The sequence below is a fragment of the Odontesthes bonariensis genome, chromosome 8, assembly GCF_027942865.1.
Source record: "Odontesthes bonariensis isolate fOdoBon6 chromosome 8, fOdoBon6.hap1, whole genome shotgun sequence".
Lineage (NCBI taxonomy): Eukaryota > Metazoa > Chordata > Actinopteri > Atheriniformes > Atherinopsidae > Odontesthes > Odontesthes bonariensis.
In genome coordinates, this window is record NC_134513.1 from 19,090,760 (window position 1) to 19,112,231 (window position 21,472).

The 21,472-nt window shown below is 41.0% G+C and overlaps 1 protein-coding gene across 1 annotated transcript in view; it reads left to right on the forward strand.

The window, feature by feature from the left end:
• Positions 1-21,472, forward strand: part of large1 (LARGE xylosyl- and glucuronyltransferase 1) — a 120,434-nt gene that overhangs the window by 62,175 nt on the left and 36,787 nt on the right. The window contains exon 6 of the mRNA XM_075472003.1: positions 775-946. Coding sequence (XP_075328118.1) covers positions 775-946 — 172 coding nt within the window. The remainder of the gene's footprint in view (positions 1-774; positions 947-21,472) is intronic.

The window sequence follows — 21,472 nt, forward strand, 5'->3', positions numbered from 1 at the left end:
CACAATGCATGCTTTGCCAGAACGCCACAGGTACCTTCCTCCATATGTTTTGGGAATGTCCCATTATAAGTATATTTTGGAAATATGTTATTGAGATGTTATCCAAGTTTCTTGACATTACTCTTGTGTTAGACCCCTGTTTTTGTTTATTGAATGATGATTCCACACTTGAGCTCTCTCTACGTGAAAAACGTCTGGTGTTTGCTGGCTTCACAGCTGCCAAAAAGTCAATCTTCCAGCTGTGGTTCAAACCTGATATTAGTGCAAAATGTTACTGGATCAGATCCTTACTGGACATTGCATCATTGGAGGAGACCACAGCTCGACTGAACAACGCCAGTTTATCTACAGTAAATGCATGGAAGGGACTTTGCTCAAGAATTAAGGACGTTCTAACCAGTTGAAATCTATTGGTATGATGTCCCTGCTAGTTTTTTTTTTCTTCCCTTTTATTTGATCTTCCTTTGTTTTGTTTTTATTTATTCTTGTGTGCACTATTAAGCCATATCTTGCTTGTACGTATTCTTCTAACAGTGCAAATAAAAATTATAATCACAAAAAAAAAAGAAGAAATCTCCAGAGCACCCTCACTTACCAGCCTGCGGTGCTTAATGATCGGACTTTATTGCATTATTTGTTACTTTATTTCTTCTGACAAGTTACGAGCTCTGTAAACTACCGTACCTTTAGTAGCCCATGTGTAAACTACTCACTTTTCAGTTCAGTCAATTTAACAACAAATTAACCCAAACCCTTTTCGCTGTGCTGTTTCAGTCTGAAGTGTCATGGATCCCTAATAAACATTACTCTGGAATTTACGGCCTGATGAAACTGGTGCTCACCAAGACGCTGCCCTCAGATCTGCAGAGAGTCATCGTGCTGGACACTGACATCACTTTTGCCACCGACATAGCTGAACTCTGGGCTGTCTTCCACAAGTTCAAAGGTAATCCAACACCTTTTCCTTTTTATCCTTTCGTCTGTGTACATTTATCAAGGATTTGACCAGTATGTGATGTATCAGAGAATAAACACTGCGTCCTACGGCCTTTTAAAGCTCAGACACCTCTACAGTTTGAACATTCCACCTTGAGATAAAAAAAACATGACATCTCCGGTGGATCAGTACCAGGAAAGTTCAGATCAAGCGATTTACTGGCAACATAAGTCTGGTTTATAGTCGGTAACGCAAGACGCAACGCAAGATGCAAGCCGCAACGCAAGCCCTTGCGCGGTTGCAAGCCCCCCCTTGCGTGCTTGTGTGTGTCACCTCAATTTTCTAAACTTCACGCAAGACGCAAGCGCAAGCCACTGGCTGTGGTCGAAAACACAGTGCACTTCACTCCTGCCCGAGCCGAAATCAGCCGGCCTGAAAAGCTGATTTCCCTTAAGCTACAGGCTAAACTCTGTAAATATATAACTTTAGCAACATTTGAAACATTTTCAGGCGAGAAAGTAGTCGTTTAGACCCCCAAGGTGTTGAAAATCTGACAAAATACCGGCTATTTACAAGAAGAAGAAGAAGCATGAATCTATGGAAGAGAGACTTGCCAAAGAGCTCCTGGCGGTGAATTTCCTTTCATCGTAGTAGGCTTGTCATTGAAAAAACCCGCTGCTCCACCTACTGTCCTGGCGGTGAATCGCCACGCAGCACACGTAACCGCCGACAAAGCAAAATGAAGCATAAACGTCTCGAGCCATTAACATACGCGCAAGACGCAAGCGCAAGGGCCGTTAAAAGAAGTATAACTCAGCCTTTACTGGCAAAGAGTCTGCATTATTCGAGACGACACATGAGGTGCCAAGAAGTTACAGAGTGTGATATTACACAGTGTCGTGAGAAACGGCTCAAAAGACTTGGAGGTTAGGCTCTGCAGCGGTTTATTTAAAAGCACAAATGCTCTGTTAGGCAACATTAAAAGACTGAAAGAAAAATCTTTCATCGGTGCCACTTCCTCTCCCTCCTCCTCTTCCTGCCGCCCCTCTCTCTTCTATTTCTTTTTTAATAGTTTTTGATTTTTATAAATGGGCTTGATACAAATCAGGATAAAAGGCACGCTAATACACACCATCCCCCCCTTTAAAGGCAATCACTGAATAAAAGGGGCTTGATTACTTTGACAATAAATTGGACGAGGGCTTTCAGACGGTGAAGCACAATCAAACCTTAGCTTTGTGAAAGACAACAAACAGGAAGTGCGGAGGCAGTACGACTCAAAGTCCTGTGAATGTATCCCTGGGAGGAAGTGAACAGAGGAGAGACTAAAGATTAAGGAGGGCACGTAGGCAGAAGAGAGGAAGGAGGCGGTGGTGAGTCACTTCAAAGATTTATGGGTCACGCCGTCCTGTAGTGCAGCACAGCTAGCCGGGTTTTGGATCAATCTTAATTACCAGTTGACTCCAATGCGCCACCTCTGCCACCCATTCCGTTTTTCCTTTTCATCCCGGTAGAACTGTCCGCCTCATCGTGTTTGAAGGCATTACGACATCTTGTAAGACACAAACGCAACACTCAAACTTGGCCCGGCCTCTGTGGCTGAGAGAGTCAGGGGTGGAACAGCGGCAGCGAGCAGGAAAAAAGTGAAAGGAAAAGACACGATGCAGTATTCCCAGAATTCAACTGCAAATCTGAGAAACGAATCCTTTTTCCTGATTGTTTCACAGTTACAATGTAAAGAAAAGCACATCCCCATACAAAGCATCCCCAGATCTTAAGTGGATGAAGTTAGGATCTAATGACTTGTGTTGCCGCTTCAACACTGAGCATGTTTTATCATAATGACAGCAGAGTCATGTCATGCTAACAGAGGCAGCTTTTAGGATTTCGTCACATCTAGTGGTGCGGTTGCAGTTGGAAACCAACTGAAAAGACATTCTCCATTCCAATGCCTTTAGAAGAAAACTACAGTGGCCACTGGCCCTCTCTCCAGCCAGTGTTTCATTGTCCTATCTGGATACTGAGCCAGTTGCAGCTCCCCTGGGCCATTTAACTGGACTGCAATCTTTGTCACAGTATACATGCCGTAAGTTACTTGAATGGGTTTTTGTCAGATGAGGCTATGGTTATACAATCCAGATTTAGTAAGAGTCAAGAAATGCTTTAAGTGACCATGAGCTGACACACGGTCCTAATTGGCTGACTTTTCACTCCCAGTTTCTGATGCGTTTAGCCATCTGACAAAAACAGAAAGAAAGAAAAATATGTATATATATGTGTGTGTGTCTATATATGGATGTAAATGACAGCAGCTTTATTGGAAACGCAGGTTTGATGATATACACTTTACTGTTTGTACTATAAGAGCTTGTACGGAGCATCCAGGTCCATTTGAGTCGAGTCGAACGTTTACATGCAGTGATTTGATCCCCAACAGCCTTATCTGCATGGGTTGGTCCAGTTTAGTGATACATTTTTGTATGATTTTTCAGTGACTAACAATGATACATGCAAAGTCTGGTTTTGGTCAACCTGGCACAAAGAATTCTTTGTTCCATGATGTCGTATAAATGTGCTAAGAGGCACATTTACTTGTCAGAGGACAGGTATGGGTACCCACAAAATCTGTAGACATGCATGACTTACAGAACCCAAACACTTTTTTTTTTCTTACGTCATTCTTCTATAATGAAAATATAAGTATAAACATTATATTTCTGGCATTTAATCTTAAATGCTACACCCTGGAATTTCAACCCTCATCCATTTTTGAAAAAAATGGGACCATTTCCTAAAACAAAAGCTTAAAAATGTAATTGGATTGCTTTTAGTTTAGGTTTATTTAAAAAAAAACACAAGTCCAAAATAAATATTATCCACTGTCTTCACAGACCAAATTTATTGTAATATAGACAATGAGCTAGAATGTGATTCAGCTACACACTTGAAAAAAGTTGAGAGATTCAAAGAAAGACAGAAAAGTTTAGAGAATCTAGAGTAACAGCTTTCTGGAAGATTCTACTATCAGCAGATTAATTGGTGGCAGGCGAGGGTGTCAGGATTGGGTGTAAAAACGGAGTCCACCTAAGGTTTAGTCTTTCCAAGCAAGGATAGGTCATGGCTTAACACTTTTTTTTCCAGTTCTGTCAGAGAATTGCCAGTAAGTTACAAAAAAAAAAAAACCTCAATAAGATTGTAAAGAACTTTTGTCTTTCAACACCTACTGAGCAGAATATTGTGAAAAAGATTCGGGGAGTCCAGGGAAATCTCAGTGTGTAAAGGCCGAGGACAGAAACCGTGATCAGTATAGCCACGGGAGTACCTTGGAAAACAATTTTCCCTCAACACAGTCCACCGCTGCATCCTGAAATGGAACCTGAAACTGTATTACACAAGGAAGACGCCACATACTGTATCAACTGTGCAGAAACACTTCTGAGCACTCTGGACACAAACTTATCTCAGGTGGACCGAAGGCTGATGTAACACGAGGATGACCTGCTGCATCTAAATACAATGAAGTCGGTCAACGGGGACCATGAAAATCCCGATGAAATCAAACGACAGTGTGGTTTGTCCCATTTCCCAGTCAGTACAGAACTTCCAATCGCTTCCCTTTGCCCTCTTTGGTCAGTGTTGAGTTGCACCCGGTGAGACTCCAGCTGCAGATCTGTCACATTTACAGTCACACCAGTTATCGCAGAGGTGTTTTAGGTTCAACCTTTGCACAGTAACTCATATGTATTCTTAGAGGAAAGAATAAGTAAAGATTTCCGAGAAGAGATTTGTTTGTAAATGCCAAAGTAGACGTGACTGGTATTTTTCAGTGTGTGAGTTATGTTAACACAGCTGCAGCATATTTCTGCCTGCATGGCAGCGCTGAGGCGACTTAACGGTATTTTTGGATTAAGGAGAATGTGAGACGTGTGACATGATTGCTGTACTGATCAACATCGGTTTTGGAGAAATATCTAAACATTTTCATAAACAAATTTATTTTAACGGTTGTGAAATAACGGCCTTTATCTCAGACTACAAATGAACAAACAAAACAGATACCGTCATGAACTGATCACTCCCACCGCTTCTCTTCTCTAGCCAGGGACTATTGAAGGACTCTTGTTTTGGCCTGGTGTTCCAATATATATACAAATGTACATTAGGGCTGGGCGAGTTAACTCGTTATTATCGCGTTAACTCGTTAATTATTTAACACCGGTAAATATTTTATTGTGTATTAACGCAGTTGTTTTTTTTATTTACTTATTTATTTTTAATTTTTTTAAATTTATTTTATTATTGTAAAAGTCTGTTGCTGTCTGCTGCGGAACCGGAAAAGAAAGTAATTGGCGGATCCACCAAACATGGAGAAGGGTACGGAACTTTTACTCGGCCATTTTCATTTTAAAGTTCTTCCAGACGGCGGAGTCAACAGAACCAAAGTCATCTGTAAACACTGCCAAGTTGAATTGTCTTCTCAGCGTAGTAGTTCCAGTCTAAAATATCACTTAAAGGCAAAACAGACAACTGATAGCAGCAAGTCATTCAAAGAATCAGGCAGTGGAGCGAGGCTTCTACATAAAAACCGCATAAAGATGCTGATGTTAAAAGTGTGTTTGCACAACAAATGTTATGGCACTTTCATTTATATGGCAGCACATTTAAAATAAAGCTAAATGCTAAAAGCTATACACTGCTTTTGAATTTATTTTTGGATTTTGCGTACAAATGCGATTAATCGTGATTAATCAGGGAAATCGTGTGATTAATTAGATAAAAAAATGTAATCGTTGCCCAGCCCTTATATATATATATATTCAATACACAAGTTCCATATACAACAAGTTGACGATGTGACCGTTTTTTCCCCCGACTGACTTTTGACATTATCAGATAGTGAAAACAGAGCTAGGCAGTGGCTGCAAAGCTCCTGTCATCGGAGATTCCTCGCTTGTGTCATTTCCGCATTTGGTGTATGTCATAAGAGGAGAACAACTGGGTGGTGGGAACCAACTCCCTTGGCGTTATTGGAAAGAAAGACAAGATGGCCAAATTAGTTGGAAGTGTCATTAATGTCATCTAGTATTGATTGTGTCTCAACAAGATGAATCCATCCATCTAAAACAGCTGTTTAAAGAGATCCTCCAGAGACGAGAAGGGGACTGTGGACAGTTGTCTTCGATTGGGAATTTTTCCAGTGTTTACACAGAGCTGTGCGTGAGCAGCAGGTGAGAGATGGAGATAAATACCAGTTTTTACATCCATAGATCTGTACAAATGAGGCCTATATGTATAGTTGCGTCTAAATCCTCTTATCTGGTATTAGCTTTTAGAGTGTATTGCATTTCAAGTACTGGACCTTCAAAGCAGTTCATGTGTAAATTTTAAAAAAAGGAAACAAAGCAAATGGAAGCCAATTGGTGGAGCTGTGTTATCAGCAGATTTTTATTTTTTTTGTCTGCTATCTTGATCAGCATCATTTCAAGTGCAGGAATCCCATGAGCGTAGTCCAAGGGAAAAAAAGCTCTGCTGTGCTTTTGTTAACTTTTGTGCCTTCACTGCTTTCTCCTCCATGTAAATTAGATGGATTTATAGCAGTGCAATGCAAGCCATTAAAGGGATAGTTCGCCTCTTTTGACATGAAGCTGTATGACATCCCATACTAGCAATATCATTTATGAACATTTTCTTACCCCCCTGCTGCGTCCTGTGAGCCGAGTTCCAGCCTCGTTTTGGCGTTGACGAAGGTAGTCCGGGTAGTTGTCTGGGGCCACAAAAATAAAGTGTTTTGCTTCTCAAAACAATATGCGTTCAAAAGAGTAATACATTTGCATCACAAAATCGTCCGTCCAGAAAAAGTCAGACCTCACAATCGCTTGGCGCTATTTCTCTCTCCCTTCATATCAATGCGTTCAGCCACCTAGCGATAGCCGCACCTGTTACGGTGTTTACTGCTCGGAAGCAGGGGACTGCTCGGTCTGCACAGTTTACACAGCCCGTAGTGATATGAAGGGAGAGAGAAAATAGCGCCAAGGGATTGTGAGGTCTGACTTTTTCTGGAGAACTTTTTTGTGATGCAAATGTATTACTCTTTTGAACGCATATTGTTTTTGAGAAGCAAAACGCTTTATTTCCGGGACCCCAGCCAACTAGCCGGACTACCTTCGTCAACGCCAAAACGAGGCTGGAACTCGGCTCACAGCACACAGCAGGGGGTAAGTCAATGTTCATAAATAATATTGCTAATATGGGATGTCATACAGCTTCATGTCAAAAGAGGCGAACTATCCCTTTAATAGAAGCTGTTGATGTTGCTTTAAGTAATGCTGCAGTGATGTGCTGATGTCCTGCTTCTGTTTCTGCAAGACACGTGTTTGCATATTTTGCTACGTGCAACCTCCAGCTTGGACTTTTTCTAGTAGCAGCATTACTTCCTCAGTTTTTAAACGGCTCGTTGCCCCCCCCCCCCCCCCCCAGTCTCTTACTTCTTATGTGAGTTATTTTAGATATTCGACACTCTTTATTGTGTTTGTCCTCCCTCCCTCATTGAGCTTAACATTGCTGCAGTTGTATGAATGCTGCTCGTCTTCAACAGAGGTCCCACAGCTTCCAAGTTCAGGCATTTTGATTTCATGTTGCGAAAGAATAGCCCCAAACGAACCCCAGCTCGTCAACAGGAAAGCTCATTCTTTACACTTCAGTTTTGAAGTTTTCGGGAAGCAGGTCCACAAAGCTCGGGTAAGTTTGTTCCTGTGCTGTTCAGCTGGAACATTTCCACCTCAGGCTGTCGTCACATGCACATAAGGAATCGAAATGCTGATTTCCTCGTTGCTTTCCTTGTACTTGTGCAGTTGTCTCATCACATCCCACCTTGTACATTTCACTGCACATTGTCTTGAATTTGTGCCGTGTGCAGTCGTGCATTGCCGCTAGAAATGAACAGCTGATGAAGTTGCTGTTACTCAGACCCTTACAACAGCACCCGATTTGGAAAGTATAATTCGCCCCGAACTCATCTCCCTCTGTCTGTCTCTCACTAATATCTTCAGGAATTCAGAGTAATGGAGCATTGCAAATTCCTCTTTATCATAAATCATGCTCACTCTTGATCTTTTTAAATGCTTGTGCTACCACTATATGCTGCTTTTGCTTTTTTTTTTAATCCAAATAATATTTCCACCCACTTCTTCGAAGAACTCTTTGTGCTGAGTTTGGGATTAAAAGAAATCTGTGCAGGAACAACCACCTATCTGTGCTCAAACAAAAAAGCTCTGCAATGCTGCTTGATCATATTTTTGTCTCTGATGTTGCAAATGTATGGATGAGGCATATACAACAGTTGGTTTGCATTAACAGCGAAATTAAAATTTTAAGTAAAGAAAGTAAAGCTTTTTCTGCAATTTGATACATGTATGCATGTATGTATATAAGTATATAACAATTAATTGGATTATTATAGGCTTGAATTGGATTGTATCTTTAAAGTGCCTTGAGATGATGCTATAGAAGTAAAACTTTAATTGAATTGAATATATGTGTACATATACATATGAAATTCTTTTATTTGTGTTATTTGTAGTGCTTTTTAATCTGATTTACCTCTTTTCTAGATGCTTCGTGTCTTGTGCCTCAGCGGCTAGCTGAAATGTAATTGGGTCTGCACATTAAGAGAAATGTTGGTAGTTAAAAGACTTCAGAGCGGGTTTCGCTCGGCTCCTGCCAATTTGGAGGACGCATGTTGAGTCTTTCAAAATGTCCTGAGTTCTTGTTTTCCAAGGATATCGACCTAGCCTGCATGTGCTGCTTGGTACTGCTCCTGAAATGTTCCATGTGGTAATGCAGAGCTCTGCGTGCTGTGCATGTTTATCCAATCTAGTCTAATCGTTGGTAGATTGGAGACCATATTTCTCAGCAGCTTTGGTAACTTTTGCAATTAATTACTACGTGTCTGTTCTATGGGTTACTTTCCTGCTTCCTTGCAGGTTTTTCCTCTAAGTCTCTCTCCTATGTCTCGCAGCTCTAAATAAGGTGAAATTTAAAGATGCATCACTTTTCCTCACTCACTGCTGACTGTGTATTTCTAAGTGGGGAGCTCAGTGTACATACGCTTCCACAGTTTTTCCATTTGTTTGAAGAACTAGCTGGTGCTTGCCTTGGATTTATTAGAATTAACCAGCCTGCTATAATCAGTAGATATTCAGGGTTTAGATATGGTACCATGGGGAATAGAAGCTTTATTCTAGACTTCATGTTTCATTTTAGCCTCATTTCCACTCACCGTGCCCTCTAGGAAGTTCAGTTTATGACTCTTGCCATTCTAACAAATGTGAGGCTCTGTACTAAGAGGGGGAGGGCAAGGCACGTTAAGGTCAGGTGTTGGTGACGGTGGTAAGAGCATTTAAATGTGTGTTGTAGTGCATTAAACCCATTCCTTCTTAAAACTCTATTGACAGGTAAGGGAAGGTCTACTTGTCTTTACCAGTTTAAAAAAGAAATTTGGAAAAAAAAAAACTGGTGTGTGCATGTGTATTCAGCCCCCTCAAAGTCAGAACTATTTAGAGCAATCTTCAGGTCTCTTAGGCTGTGTTCGAAACCGCATACTACATACTACAAACTTGCAAACTGCATACTTCCATTCTGCATACGGCATACTGATCGATCAGACAGTATGCAGAGTGTAAACGCCCGAGTCGAAATCAGCCGGCCTGAAGCTGATCTCGCTTAAGCTCTAAACTCTGTAAACTTTAGCAACATTTGAAACATTTTCAGGCGAGAAAGTAGTCGTTTAGATCCCCAACGTGTTGAAAACCTGCCAAAATACCAGATATTTACAATTTTTGTTCCGACAAATTCGGCGCTACTAAAGCTAGCCGCAGTGAGTAACGCACTTCCTGTTATTTTCACAAAATAAAATACCCGTTGCCTTTTATCATAGGGAAAGCCATTACGATAAAATTGGTGCTTTTGTTTTGAAAACAGGAAGTAAATCTACCCTCGTTGTAGCTAGCTTGAAACTGCCGTTTTGACAGAAAATGACATTCAGCAACGTCACGTTACGTTGCATCTTGGGTAGTTTGAGTATGAGTAGTAACCTCATGATGCACACCCAACATTTCGGCGAATCTAGTATGCATCCGGGAACTTTAAAAAACTTAAAGTTAGTAGGAGTAGTAGGAGAAGTAGGCGGTTTCGAACACAGCCTTAGAGTTTGTATCTATGAGTTTGGCATATCTAGCCAAACTCACTTTTTTTCCCATTCTTCAAAGCAAATCTGCACCTTCAAGTTGGATGGGTTCTGCTGGTGTACGGCAATCGTAAGGTCATGCCACAGATTCTCAATTGGATTGAGGTCTGGGCTTTGACTTTAGACCATTTCAACAGATTTAAAAGTTTCCCCTTTTACCCATGGGCGTCGAGAGACCTGGTCATTCAGGGCTTCAGCCCCGAATCTCTCTGGACTGACATAAATAAAATATGTATAATAAGAAGAAGAAGAAGAAAAAGAAGAGCTCCGTGGACCACACTTTGAGCGGTGATAGACTACCGCTGCTGTCATCATGCAACTTTGTAACCAGCTCAGACCGCAGGAAATTAAAGGCATAATATCAGTTTCACACGGCAGGATAAAAACAGCCATTTCTAATTAGCAGGCCTAGCCTACACGCCGCACACGCGGCTCAGACTACACGCAATGCCCACAAACTTTGGTAAATTCTGATTTTGAAGATAGAAATATAACCTTACTAACATTACATCCAAACAAACAAATGTCAAAACTTACAGTATATGAACACAGGCACAACAAGCTTACAAACGTCCAAGTTCAGCATGAAGGTCGATGACACAGCTGGTTCCTTCTCAGTCCTTCTGGGTTGTGTTAAAAAGTAGGCAGGCTCTTCATTTGGTGATGACCTCTGATTGGCTCGAGCCATCGACTGTGGCTCGAGTTACTCACTGGAAGCAGTAGGGCTACTCTTGAACTCTGAGATGTGGCCCCCTAGTGGCCAAAGCTGAACTTTTAATTGTGTAGCAGCTGGTCATGAAGTGTGTTAAATTTTCATTTTAACATCCCCTTTTTTAATTTTTTTTTTTTTCCTGGGGGAGAAACCCCCGGAACCCGTTAAAAATTATTTTCATGTCTGGGCTACAGCCCCGAATGTTTGCTCAAGCTACAGACGCCCCTGCGTTAACCACTTGAGTTTTGTTTCAGCAGTATGTTTAGGGGTCGTTGTCCTGCTGGAAGGTGAACCAGCGTCTCAGTCTCAAATCTTTAGATGGGTGAAAAAGCTATTTCCTCGAGAAATTTCCCAGTATTTAGCACCATCCATCATTCCCCTCAATTCTGGGTTAGGGTTAGGGACCCAATCCATGCTGATGGATGGTGATTTGGGGTTGATGAGAGGTGTTGGGTTTGCCCCAGACAGTGTTTCCCTTCATGGCCAAAAAATTCAGTTTAAGTCTCATCTCACCAGAGGACCAGTCTCCTCCAAGGAGCTTTCCAGCTACTACAGGGTTATCTTTGGTCTCTTTGTTGACTATGATTAATGCCCCCCTTTCCCACTCTGTGGGCTTTAGTGAATGGCCCTCCCTTGGCACATTTGTTATGGTCTTTTAATTTTGTGACGATGCATTTAAAGTTTCAAATGTTTTTCCATAACTCAAGCCTGATTTGTACTTCTCCACAACTTTGTCCCTGATCTCTTTTGAGTGCTCCTTGATATATCATTTTTTCCTTCTCACTTCGTAGATTTGGACAATTTTTGGAGATCTTTTTTTTTTTTTTTTTTACAGAAAAAACAGAAAAAATATCAATTTAAATTACAGGTTGTAATGAAAAAAAAAGGTTCATAAATACATGGCCAAAAGGCACTTCTGATGACCTATTTGACATGCTTTTAATGGTCCCAGTGGTGCCATTTTTATGTTGCGCTATCAGAACACATAAAAACCGTTGACATTCCTAAGCTCAATCAACATTTTTTGAACAATGACTTATTCACACACAACCACTCTGCTCTCGAATCTTCCAAGTAGTTATCTTAAACCAAACTGTTATTCCTGAACACTTAGATTAAGCCTCCTACTCAATGCAAACACCTGCATATCAGATCCTTTTTGTCTTTGTGTTTGTGTCTACCTGAATTGTGATTAAGTTGTCAGTGAATGCATAATTTGTCTAAAACAGACAGTGTCTTTAAAAGCCCTGTACACACTGCAGATTATGAATTAAGCCCAAGAATTGCTCTCTAAGCCAAAGCTCCAACCAAAGCTGATCTAAGATATGTCCATAACTGAGCGAACTCCACCCACTGCTGAGGACTGACAAAGTTCAAATATGACTGCCTCGAGAAAGAGGGACTAAGGGGCTGCACACACAACAAAAAACAACTGTGTGCTCGGTCTTTTTTGACAGTAACAAAGAAGAGATAAAAAAATCTTTGTATGCGGAGGCTGATTTATTTGCTTGAACTGCTTGAATAAATTCTATGCATAGTAAACAATGGTCTTAACTGTTAAAAGAGCTCCAAGTGCATCCGAGGATGGAAGGAGGAAGAAACTGTTTGTTACCAAGTCTCATGAATAATACATTCCTAATGTATCAGGAATACCTTTTTCCTATTTTTCCATGGTAACAGGTCTTGCCTAGCTGTGTTGTATAACAGCGGCCTTTATTTCAGTTACTGCTCCTTACATCTTAGTGGCACATGATTCAGTGATGTGTCATATTGTAGCTGTGGCGCAGGAGGAACAGTGGTCTTTGACCGATGGAAACACTGAGGACACAGGGCTGTGTTAACAAAGCTGTTGTGCGGGTCTCACAGTAACACAGGTGAGGGTTGGAAGCTCAACAGAAATGAACTAAAGCAACGGAACCTTTGAGAGATGAGTGATGTTATGTCATCTGTGCTCATTGTTTAAAATCAAGTTGTTAAAATTAGGGCTGGACAAGTTAAAGGAACAGTTCACTATTTAAGACCTTGAGTCCCAGTTCCAGCTTGTTTATCAAGAATAAGAAATGAGGAGACCATTTTCACAACAATAGCTCATTTCTATCCATTTTGGCTGTTTTCGCTGGTCCATCCTGCTGCTACAGACAGGGTTCCATTGGGCACTCTGTTCAATGTCCTTAAAACAATACTAATGTTAATTTTAAAGAAAAGGTCAACTCACTGGGTGGTTCGTGGATGTTCCTGTGTGTCCCAAAAAAAATTGCGTTGCGAAATAAAAGTTATTTCTTGCTTTATGTAGCATTTTGTAATCCAATTGTATTCCGTTTGGAAGACTTTTCACTTTCACTTTCACTGTCAGATCACTGCGCCAGGGCTAGAGCCTCATACTCAAATGTAGAGCGGATGTTTACGTGCGTCGTGATTTTAGCATGAAAAATAGTTCCTGAACAGCAAAGAACACGGATTACACGGATGGAAAACCATAAAATGCGCCAACATTTTTTTTTCTAATACCACTAACCACCCGGTGAGTTGACCTTTTCTTTAAAATTAACATTAGTATTTTCTTAAGGACATTGAACAGAGTGCCCAATGGAACCCTGTCTGTAGCAGCAGGATGGACCAGCGAAAACAGCCAAAATGGATAGAAATGAGCTATTGTTGTGAAAATGGTCTCCTCATTTCTTATTCTTGATAAACAAGCTGGAACTGGGACTCAAGGTCTTAAATAGTGAACTGTTCCTTTAACTCGTTATTATCGCGTTAACGTGTTAATTATTTAACGTCAATAAATATTTTATCGCACATTAAAGGGGAACTCCGGGGCATTTGAAGCGCGTTTCCATTGCTAGAGGTTGTCAAATACTGATAGTAGGACACAGAGAGGTGCAAATCTGCGCTCCCTGTGTGGAGATCGCGCTGTTCGGACACCCTGTCATGCGAGGCTAATACGTGGTGGCTAATGGCAAGAGCTAACCCTTCCACGTAAAACAACAACTTGCACACTGCAGAAACGTCACACCACTTTATAAACCATCCGACAATAAAGTCACAAGCCTTACCATCAAAACCATATGCATGGTTCTCACATTACTGGCATGGGGACGTTACAAAACAACTTTATAAACAGCATGTCACTCACCAGGTAGTTGTATGCTCGCGCTTGTGAAAGCATAAAAGAGTCGATGGACGATACTCCCATATACAAAACAATTATCTTCTCTAGAAAAACTGCGTTCAAGTATTTAAAACATTACAACAATACATGCCCAGGCTTTTATTTTGTAAAAGTCTGTTGCTGTCTGCTGCGGTAATTGGTGCAGCAGACAGGTAATTGGCGGATCCACCAAACATGGAGAAGGGTACGGAACTTTTACTCGGCCATTTTCATTTTAAAGTTCTTCCAGACGGCGGAGTCGACAGAACCAAAGTCATCTGTAAACACTGCCAAGTTGAATTGTCTTCTGACCGTAGTAGTTCCAGTCTGAAATATCACTTAAAGGCAAAACACACAACTGATACCAGTGTAACCGGATGGACTGGATGGGAGCAAGGGTGCAATAATGGGGCCAGGACAATGGGGGGAGCTATGGGATTTGCTGCTGTGAAATACTGGGTTCATGGGGAGAAGAAGAGGAACCTTTAAAAGCTGGGCCTGTTGAGAGCCCGCGGCCTTGGTCTCCTTTGTGTCAGCAGTGGGTAAGGTGGATGGGTTTTGAGTTGAGTTTTCTGTAGTGATGGCAAAACGAGGCTTTTTGAAGCATTGAATCATTTTGAACCATTGTGTCATAAAGTGGTTCACTACCCGAAGCTTCATTCAATTCCCTTGGGTGACATCTACTGGCGTAGCGATTGTTGCACCATAAGAAGCCCTGCGAATGTGATGCTCATAATAACACGATAATAACACGTATGTATGTGTGTTGTACATATGGGTTTGTAGTACCTCCATTAAATGTTGATTAATTTACCCATGAAATAATAATTTGCCCTCTCCGGGTCGGGAATGAGACCCTTCCCAAAGTGGAGAAGTTCAAGTATCTCGGGGTCTTGTTCACGAGTGAGGGACAAATGCAGCGGGAGGTTGACAGGCGGATCGGTGCGCCATCAGCTGAGCCAGAAGCCGAAGCTCTCGATGTACCGGTCAATCTGTGTTCCTACCCTCACCTATGGTCACGAGCTGTGGGTAGTGACCGAAAGAACGAGATCGCCAATACAACCGGCCAAAATTAGTTTCCTCCGCAGGGTGTCTGGGCTCTCCCTTAAGGCTGAGTTATACCTCTTTTAACTGCCCTTGCGCTTGCGTCTTGCGCTTGTGTTAATGGCTCGAGACGTTTATGCTTCATTTTGCTTTGCCGGCGGTTGCGTGTGCTGCGTGGCGATTCACCGCCAGGACAGTAGGTGGATAGGGTGAGAAGCTCGGTCATCCGGGAGGGGCTCGGAGTAGAACCACTGCTCCTCTGCATCCAGAGGAGTCAGATGAGGTGGCTCGGGCATCTGGTTAGGATGCCTCCTGGACGCCTGGTGAGACACGTCCCACTGGGAGGAGACCCCGGGAAAGACCCCGGACATGTTGGCTCTCTGGCAGGGGAACGCCTCGGGGTCCCCCCAGAAGAGCTGGAGGAAGTAGCCGGGGACAGGGACATCTGGGTTTCTCTGCTTAAGCTGCTGCCCCCGCGACCCGATCCCCGGACCAACGCAAGATGATGGATGGATGGATGGAATAATAATGTAAAAACAATGTGAAAATTTTTGGTTTGTCATTCATATTTTCTTTGGGAGTGTGCTTGGTGTAATAAAGAGGGTGCTTGTGTTACTTCGGTTGTTTTTATTCAAGAAAAACAGTTTTTGCACAGTAGAAGGACTCAAACGGTTTCTTTTTTTTTTTTTTTTGTCAATTTCTCCAGCTTTGGAAAATGCTCTGTCACAGGGAACAGAGGAGGCTGGTGTGCTGAAGGAACTGTTTGGGTCGAAATATTCCCACACTTAAGAACGCTTCCTCGATGGTTGCTCCATGAGAGAATAATCCAAAACTCCGAATATCAAAAAACGAGAGCTGTTCGGGATGTATAATAGCCTACGTGTAGAAAGGGGACAAGAACCGTTTGATATTGCCTTCTGTGATTGTGCGGTGGTGATAGAGTGGTTTGTGTTGCATTTGCTTTAACAAGAGCTAAGTGTAGTGGTTAGTTGAGTGCCATCATGGAGCCAGAACAGCCTTAAGCTCCGGTCTCCTTCCATATGATTTTTTGCTGTGTTTATTTGGTTTGCTTTGTGTTAGTTTTGTTTGTTGAGCAAGGTGGACAATTTGCTCTTCTGTTCTGCTGACAGAGCAACCCCTTTAAGGTCAAATGGTGGTAAGGAATCCAGGTCAGTCTTGCTAATTGGTGTGCTGTTTGGTTCAGCACCACTTGACATCTGGGCCTCCACGCTGTCACCTCTCACAATTTCAAAAGCAGGTTCATCATCAAATACTTCACAAGAATCCAACAGAAATATTTTGCCTAACTTTTGGTGGGGGTAAACGACTAGAGGGGTATTGCTGATGTTGCGCACCCGTACCTGTGCCAATCGTTGCCCAGCCCTAGTTAAAATCTCATAACAATGCATTTGCCATTAGTGGACTGCAGATACATTAAAAAAAACAGGTTTACCTTCCCTCTTCGGCACATTCTAGTCTGTGCGTTAACTGCACGTCAACTAAGTCTACAGACAGGACAGTGATGGCAGAGGAAGAGCAGCAATTTAAACTTCCACTTCAAGCATCACTGCAGGAGGCAAGAAAAGGAAGAGCGTAGGGTATCTACACTTTGGATAAAGACATAGGTCAAATCAGAATCAACATAGGGATAACTTTCCCATGACGGCTGCACCTCTGGGAATCACAGGGCCTAAGAACTGATACCATGGTTGCTGTTCTTCTGCTGGGTGGGTACTGCTCTTTTTTTGTGTTGTGGGCAATTTGCTGTTTTTATTACTATGCAGCTTACTCGGTTGTGTTGCTGCATTGCGAGTTAGTCATTGACTGTATTTTCCGCGGTTTCTGCTGATAGCCCGAGGCTAACTCGCTGCTGTTCCAGCAGACTGTGGTGCGTGTGCGCACGTAGAGATGTGGCTTTGGAAGGGAGCTCTGAGGAGAAAGGTGCGGGAGTTTTTCCGCTGTTTAAGTTTTAAAAAAATCAAGCTGTGTCTTGTTTTGGAAACACATCGCCCACTCCAGCTTGAACTTTCTTTTAAAAGAATAAAAAGATTCAGGCTGCTGGAAATTGGCTCTGCCTCTAATGATGTGCAAGCGTAACGGTGGAAGGAAAATTAAATCTGTATCTAAAACTTCAGTATGCATCAGTATGCTGTGAAAGATTTGTCAGCAGCTCAGCTGAAAACCAAATCAGCAGTGCAGTTCGCTCCATCCTCGTAGCTGCTGCTTCTCTCTAAAGTCTCACTGAAGCGACAGGCTGTCAGACACTTCTATTACCCAGATCTGTTGGTGTGATCACACAGTTAAGTATCAGCCTGTAAGGGCTAATGACACTGACAGTAGCATTACAAAAACCCATTTTCCAGGACTTTTACAGCTTGACTCTCTCTTGTTTGATGCTACTTTGCTTCCTATTTATAACCCATTTTGTGTTTATATGAGAATCAATAAACACAAAGGGAAGCTTAGAGGAGAGATGGGCAGGAAAAAAGAAACAGAAGCTTATCAGGGAACAGGTGTTGCGCTTGATGTCATTTTGATTGGCGCAGGTTAAATTTGCATATTACTGCTGCATTATACTTCTTATCTCGGAAGAATTGTTCAAAGAAACATAAAAATGTGACTGAAATATTGCTGTGAAACATGGCTGGAGACTTCTGGAGCTTTCCATTAGCCCACTCCACTGTGACCAGATGTAGCATATCCGCGTATGAATATAGCACGTATGTATGATATAAATTGCCTCTGGGTATTAATAAACTATGTAATTCAGTGTCCCTCTAAGATCAGGTTTAATATTTGTGCACTTCAGATGGAACAGCGTGACAGATGTAATTCTCTTGGCTTTGAAGAAAGTAACAATGATGAATTTTGCCCTCAGGCTAAATATTTCAGGGAATCACAATCCAGTTTATCCAGCTCTAAGGGGATAAACCTGTCTAAAAGAGGTTTACAATGGTATTTTCAATCCCATACTTTTATGATTTTATGTTCCTGTAAGTCTCAACCTTTCAAATGGCACCAACTTCAGTTGAATAATGCCTGTGTTATTGTCCAATACTCTCCTGTTGTGTGGCGTAATAAACCATTAAGTCTTATTTCTTTAACCCTCAACTTAATTTCTGAAAGGGGACATTTTTGTCCCCTTTTAAAACAACTTAAAAACATCATAGTGGAAGAAAAGATTTATGAAAAAGTGGAAAAAAAATATTAACATATGGTATTTTGGGGATCATTTGAGAAGGGGACAAAAATGTCCCTTTTCAGAAATTGAGTTTTTTTTTTAATCAGGCATAACAAAAAAATTAAAAATCCCTAAAAATCAATGTCGTTGCTAATCATTGACATATCCCAGACCATAATTATCCCTACTCAATAATTCCACTTTGCATTCCATATTTTGAAAATACTGGCACCTAAAGACTTAAAATTTTGGCTAAAAAGTTCAAATTGGCATCTAAAGGGTTAATTTTTTTTAAAATAATTGAAAACTTGGTAGTTATGATCAGAACGGAAGTGGAATAAAAGATTTATGAAAAAAAAGTGGAAAAAAATATGAATATATAATGTTATTACAAAAATGTCCCTTTTCAGAAATTAAGGAGTTTTTTTTCTACACAATGGAAAATTGCATTGTATATGATGTGTGTTTGAAAATCGAAAAAATAGTCAAAAATGCACAACTGGACCAAATATGATGAGTATCACTATTTCCAGTGTGAAATTAGAGGAGAAAGTACACCCCAGGTGGACAAAAATGTCCCCTATCAGGGATTAGGCTTAAAGAAACGCTTATAGAATGGAAAATTTCTTCCCCAGATATTCCAATGGCTGCTCTCAGGCCAGTCACCAGGTTTTGTCGTAACATGAGCAGCAAAGTTTGAAGAGTAGATATTCTGTAGATCTTGTCAAATAGATACAGATTTGATCCAGATGTGGAATACATCTGCCAGCGAAACATGAAAACATGAAATCTGCAATGTTTCTGAATGTTGCCGTTCCAATATTTTCACTTATATGCAAAATGCCTTCCACCCTAGTCTCCATAACAACATGTTGGAGTGCATTATGGCATTATGCCGTCCCTTCATCTGTAATCTACAGAGCTAATGGTAGAGGAGCGTTTGGCAGTGTGACCTGCCTACCTGTCCTTGAACTTGGAACACTTAAGTTTATTGCCGTTTTCTAAGTGTATGAGATGCCATTTCTCTGTTGTTCGGCTGTTCAAACCTCATGTGACAGAAATGCTTTTTAGCTGATCACTTGGCGTTTCGAGGGAGCTGTGACAGAGATGGTGACGCGCTTCCCTGACTTGTTTGCTTGTTATTTTTATGAGGATATATACGTGTCTCTGCTGCGCTTGGAGGTCCTCCAAAACTGACAGGAAAAGAGAAGGCACTTCGTTATGAGTTTTTTGTCCCTCGCATCTTTATGAAATTAAGAAATTGTGATTCTGAATAAACGTGATCCTTTTTCAGTTTCCCAATTTGATGTAAAAATGTATATTTGCAGCAGTAACTGGACACGAGACAAAGTGCTGGTTGAGCATTACCAAGTCATGTGCTCTTCTGGGTAGAAATAATTGATCGAGATTAAAGATGAGGAGGCTGGATAATTCTGCTATGAGCTGGTACTTTGGTGTTCAGCAACATTTCCTTAAAAGAACCCATAGCAGCTCACTGAATGACAAACAGTGTCGTCGCTGAGTTGGCATACCCTATAGAAACCTAGGAATGCGCTCTCAAGTTCGAAAAACATCTTTTTTTTTTTTTTTTTTTTAAATAATATGTCCCTTTCAAAGTTGCTAAGGTGGAAGCAAGCTTAGGTACTCTGGTGTACAGCAACATTTCCTTAAAAGTACCCACAGCAGCTCACTGAATGACCAACAGTTTCATCACTGAGTTGACAGTCCCTTTAGAAACCTAGGAATGCGCTCTCACGTTCGAAAAGCATCTTTTTTTTTTAAATAATATGTCCCTTTCAAAGTTGCTAAGGTGGAAGCAAGCTTAGGTACTCTGGTGTACAGCAACATTTCCTTAAAAGTACCCACAGCAGTTCACTGAATGACCAACAGTTTCGTCACTGAGTTGACAGTCCCTTTAGAAACCTAGGAATGCGCTCTCACGTTCGAAAAGCATCTTTTCTTTTTAAATAATATATCCCTTTCAAAGTTGCTAAGGTCGAAGCAAGCTTAGGTACTCTGGTGTACAGCAACATTTCCTTAAAAGTACCCACAGCAGCTCACTGAATGACCAACAGTTTTGTCACTGAGTTGACAGTCCCTTTAGAAACCTAGGAATGCGCTCTCACGTTCGAAAAGCATCTTTTCTTTTTAAATAATATATCCCTTTCAAAGTTGCTAAGGTGGAAGCAAGCTTAGGTACTCTGGTGTACAGCAACATTTCCTTAAAAGTACCCACAGCAGCTCACTGAATGACCAACAGTTTCGTTACTGAGTTGGCAGTCCCTTTAGAAACCTAGGAATGCGCTCTCACGTTCAAAAAACAGCTTTTTTTTTTTTTTTAATAATATGTCCCTTTCAAAGTTGCTAAGGTCGAAGCAAGCTTCACGTGATTTACTGATGTCACTGTCTTTCAATGTTGATCTCATTAATCACAATGTGGGACATTTTAATGGTAACGGTTTGATCTCCAGTAACTCCATGTGTTTAAGTGCTGCATGCTGGAGTGCATGTGTGTAATATGAATGAGAAACGCGTTGTAAAAGCTCTTTGTCGAACATCGGCAGATGCTTCAAATGTGGACCATTTATCAAGTAACACCCAGTGCTGATACAGAAGTTGGCGTGTATTTATTCATTTTTATAATTTAAAGCATTGGACAGTAAACCCAGTTATTAAACGTAGTCCGAGGTTCATAAGAATCCTCAAATGAATGCTCTTGTCTGGGTGAACATTAAACAGGGAAGACGGGAGTTTAAGTGCCATGTGTTTGATTTTTTTTTTTTGACCACTTTGTGAGCTCGTTAAATCAGATTGAGTTAACTTTCGTTTTTCATCTAAGTTATAAGAGATTTTTAGTTATTGTTTTGTTCATATTTTTTTTGTTAGAAATACTACACTGGAAAAAATGCCCCTCCAAAAATATGTAAAAAAACAGCAAATACGAGACGTTTTTTGCTTGAAATAAGCAAAATAAATCTGCCAATGGAACTAGTGAAAATCGGCTTGTCAAGATTTCTTGAAATAAGATGTGATATTTGGGACTTTTGAGATAAAAGTGATCTTGAAATTAGCTTAAAAACCTCTTCAAATGTAAAAAAAAAGCTTGTTTCATATGTTATGTGACTCAAAACAATTTGTTTTCAAGACTTTTTCATTTAACAAGATATTCCAGATGTATTGTCTTCAAACAAGTCCCTATATCT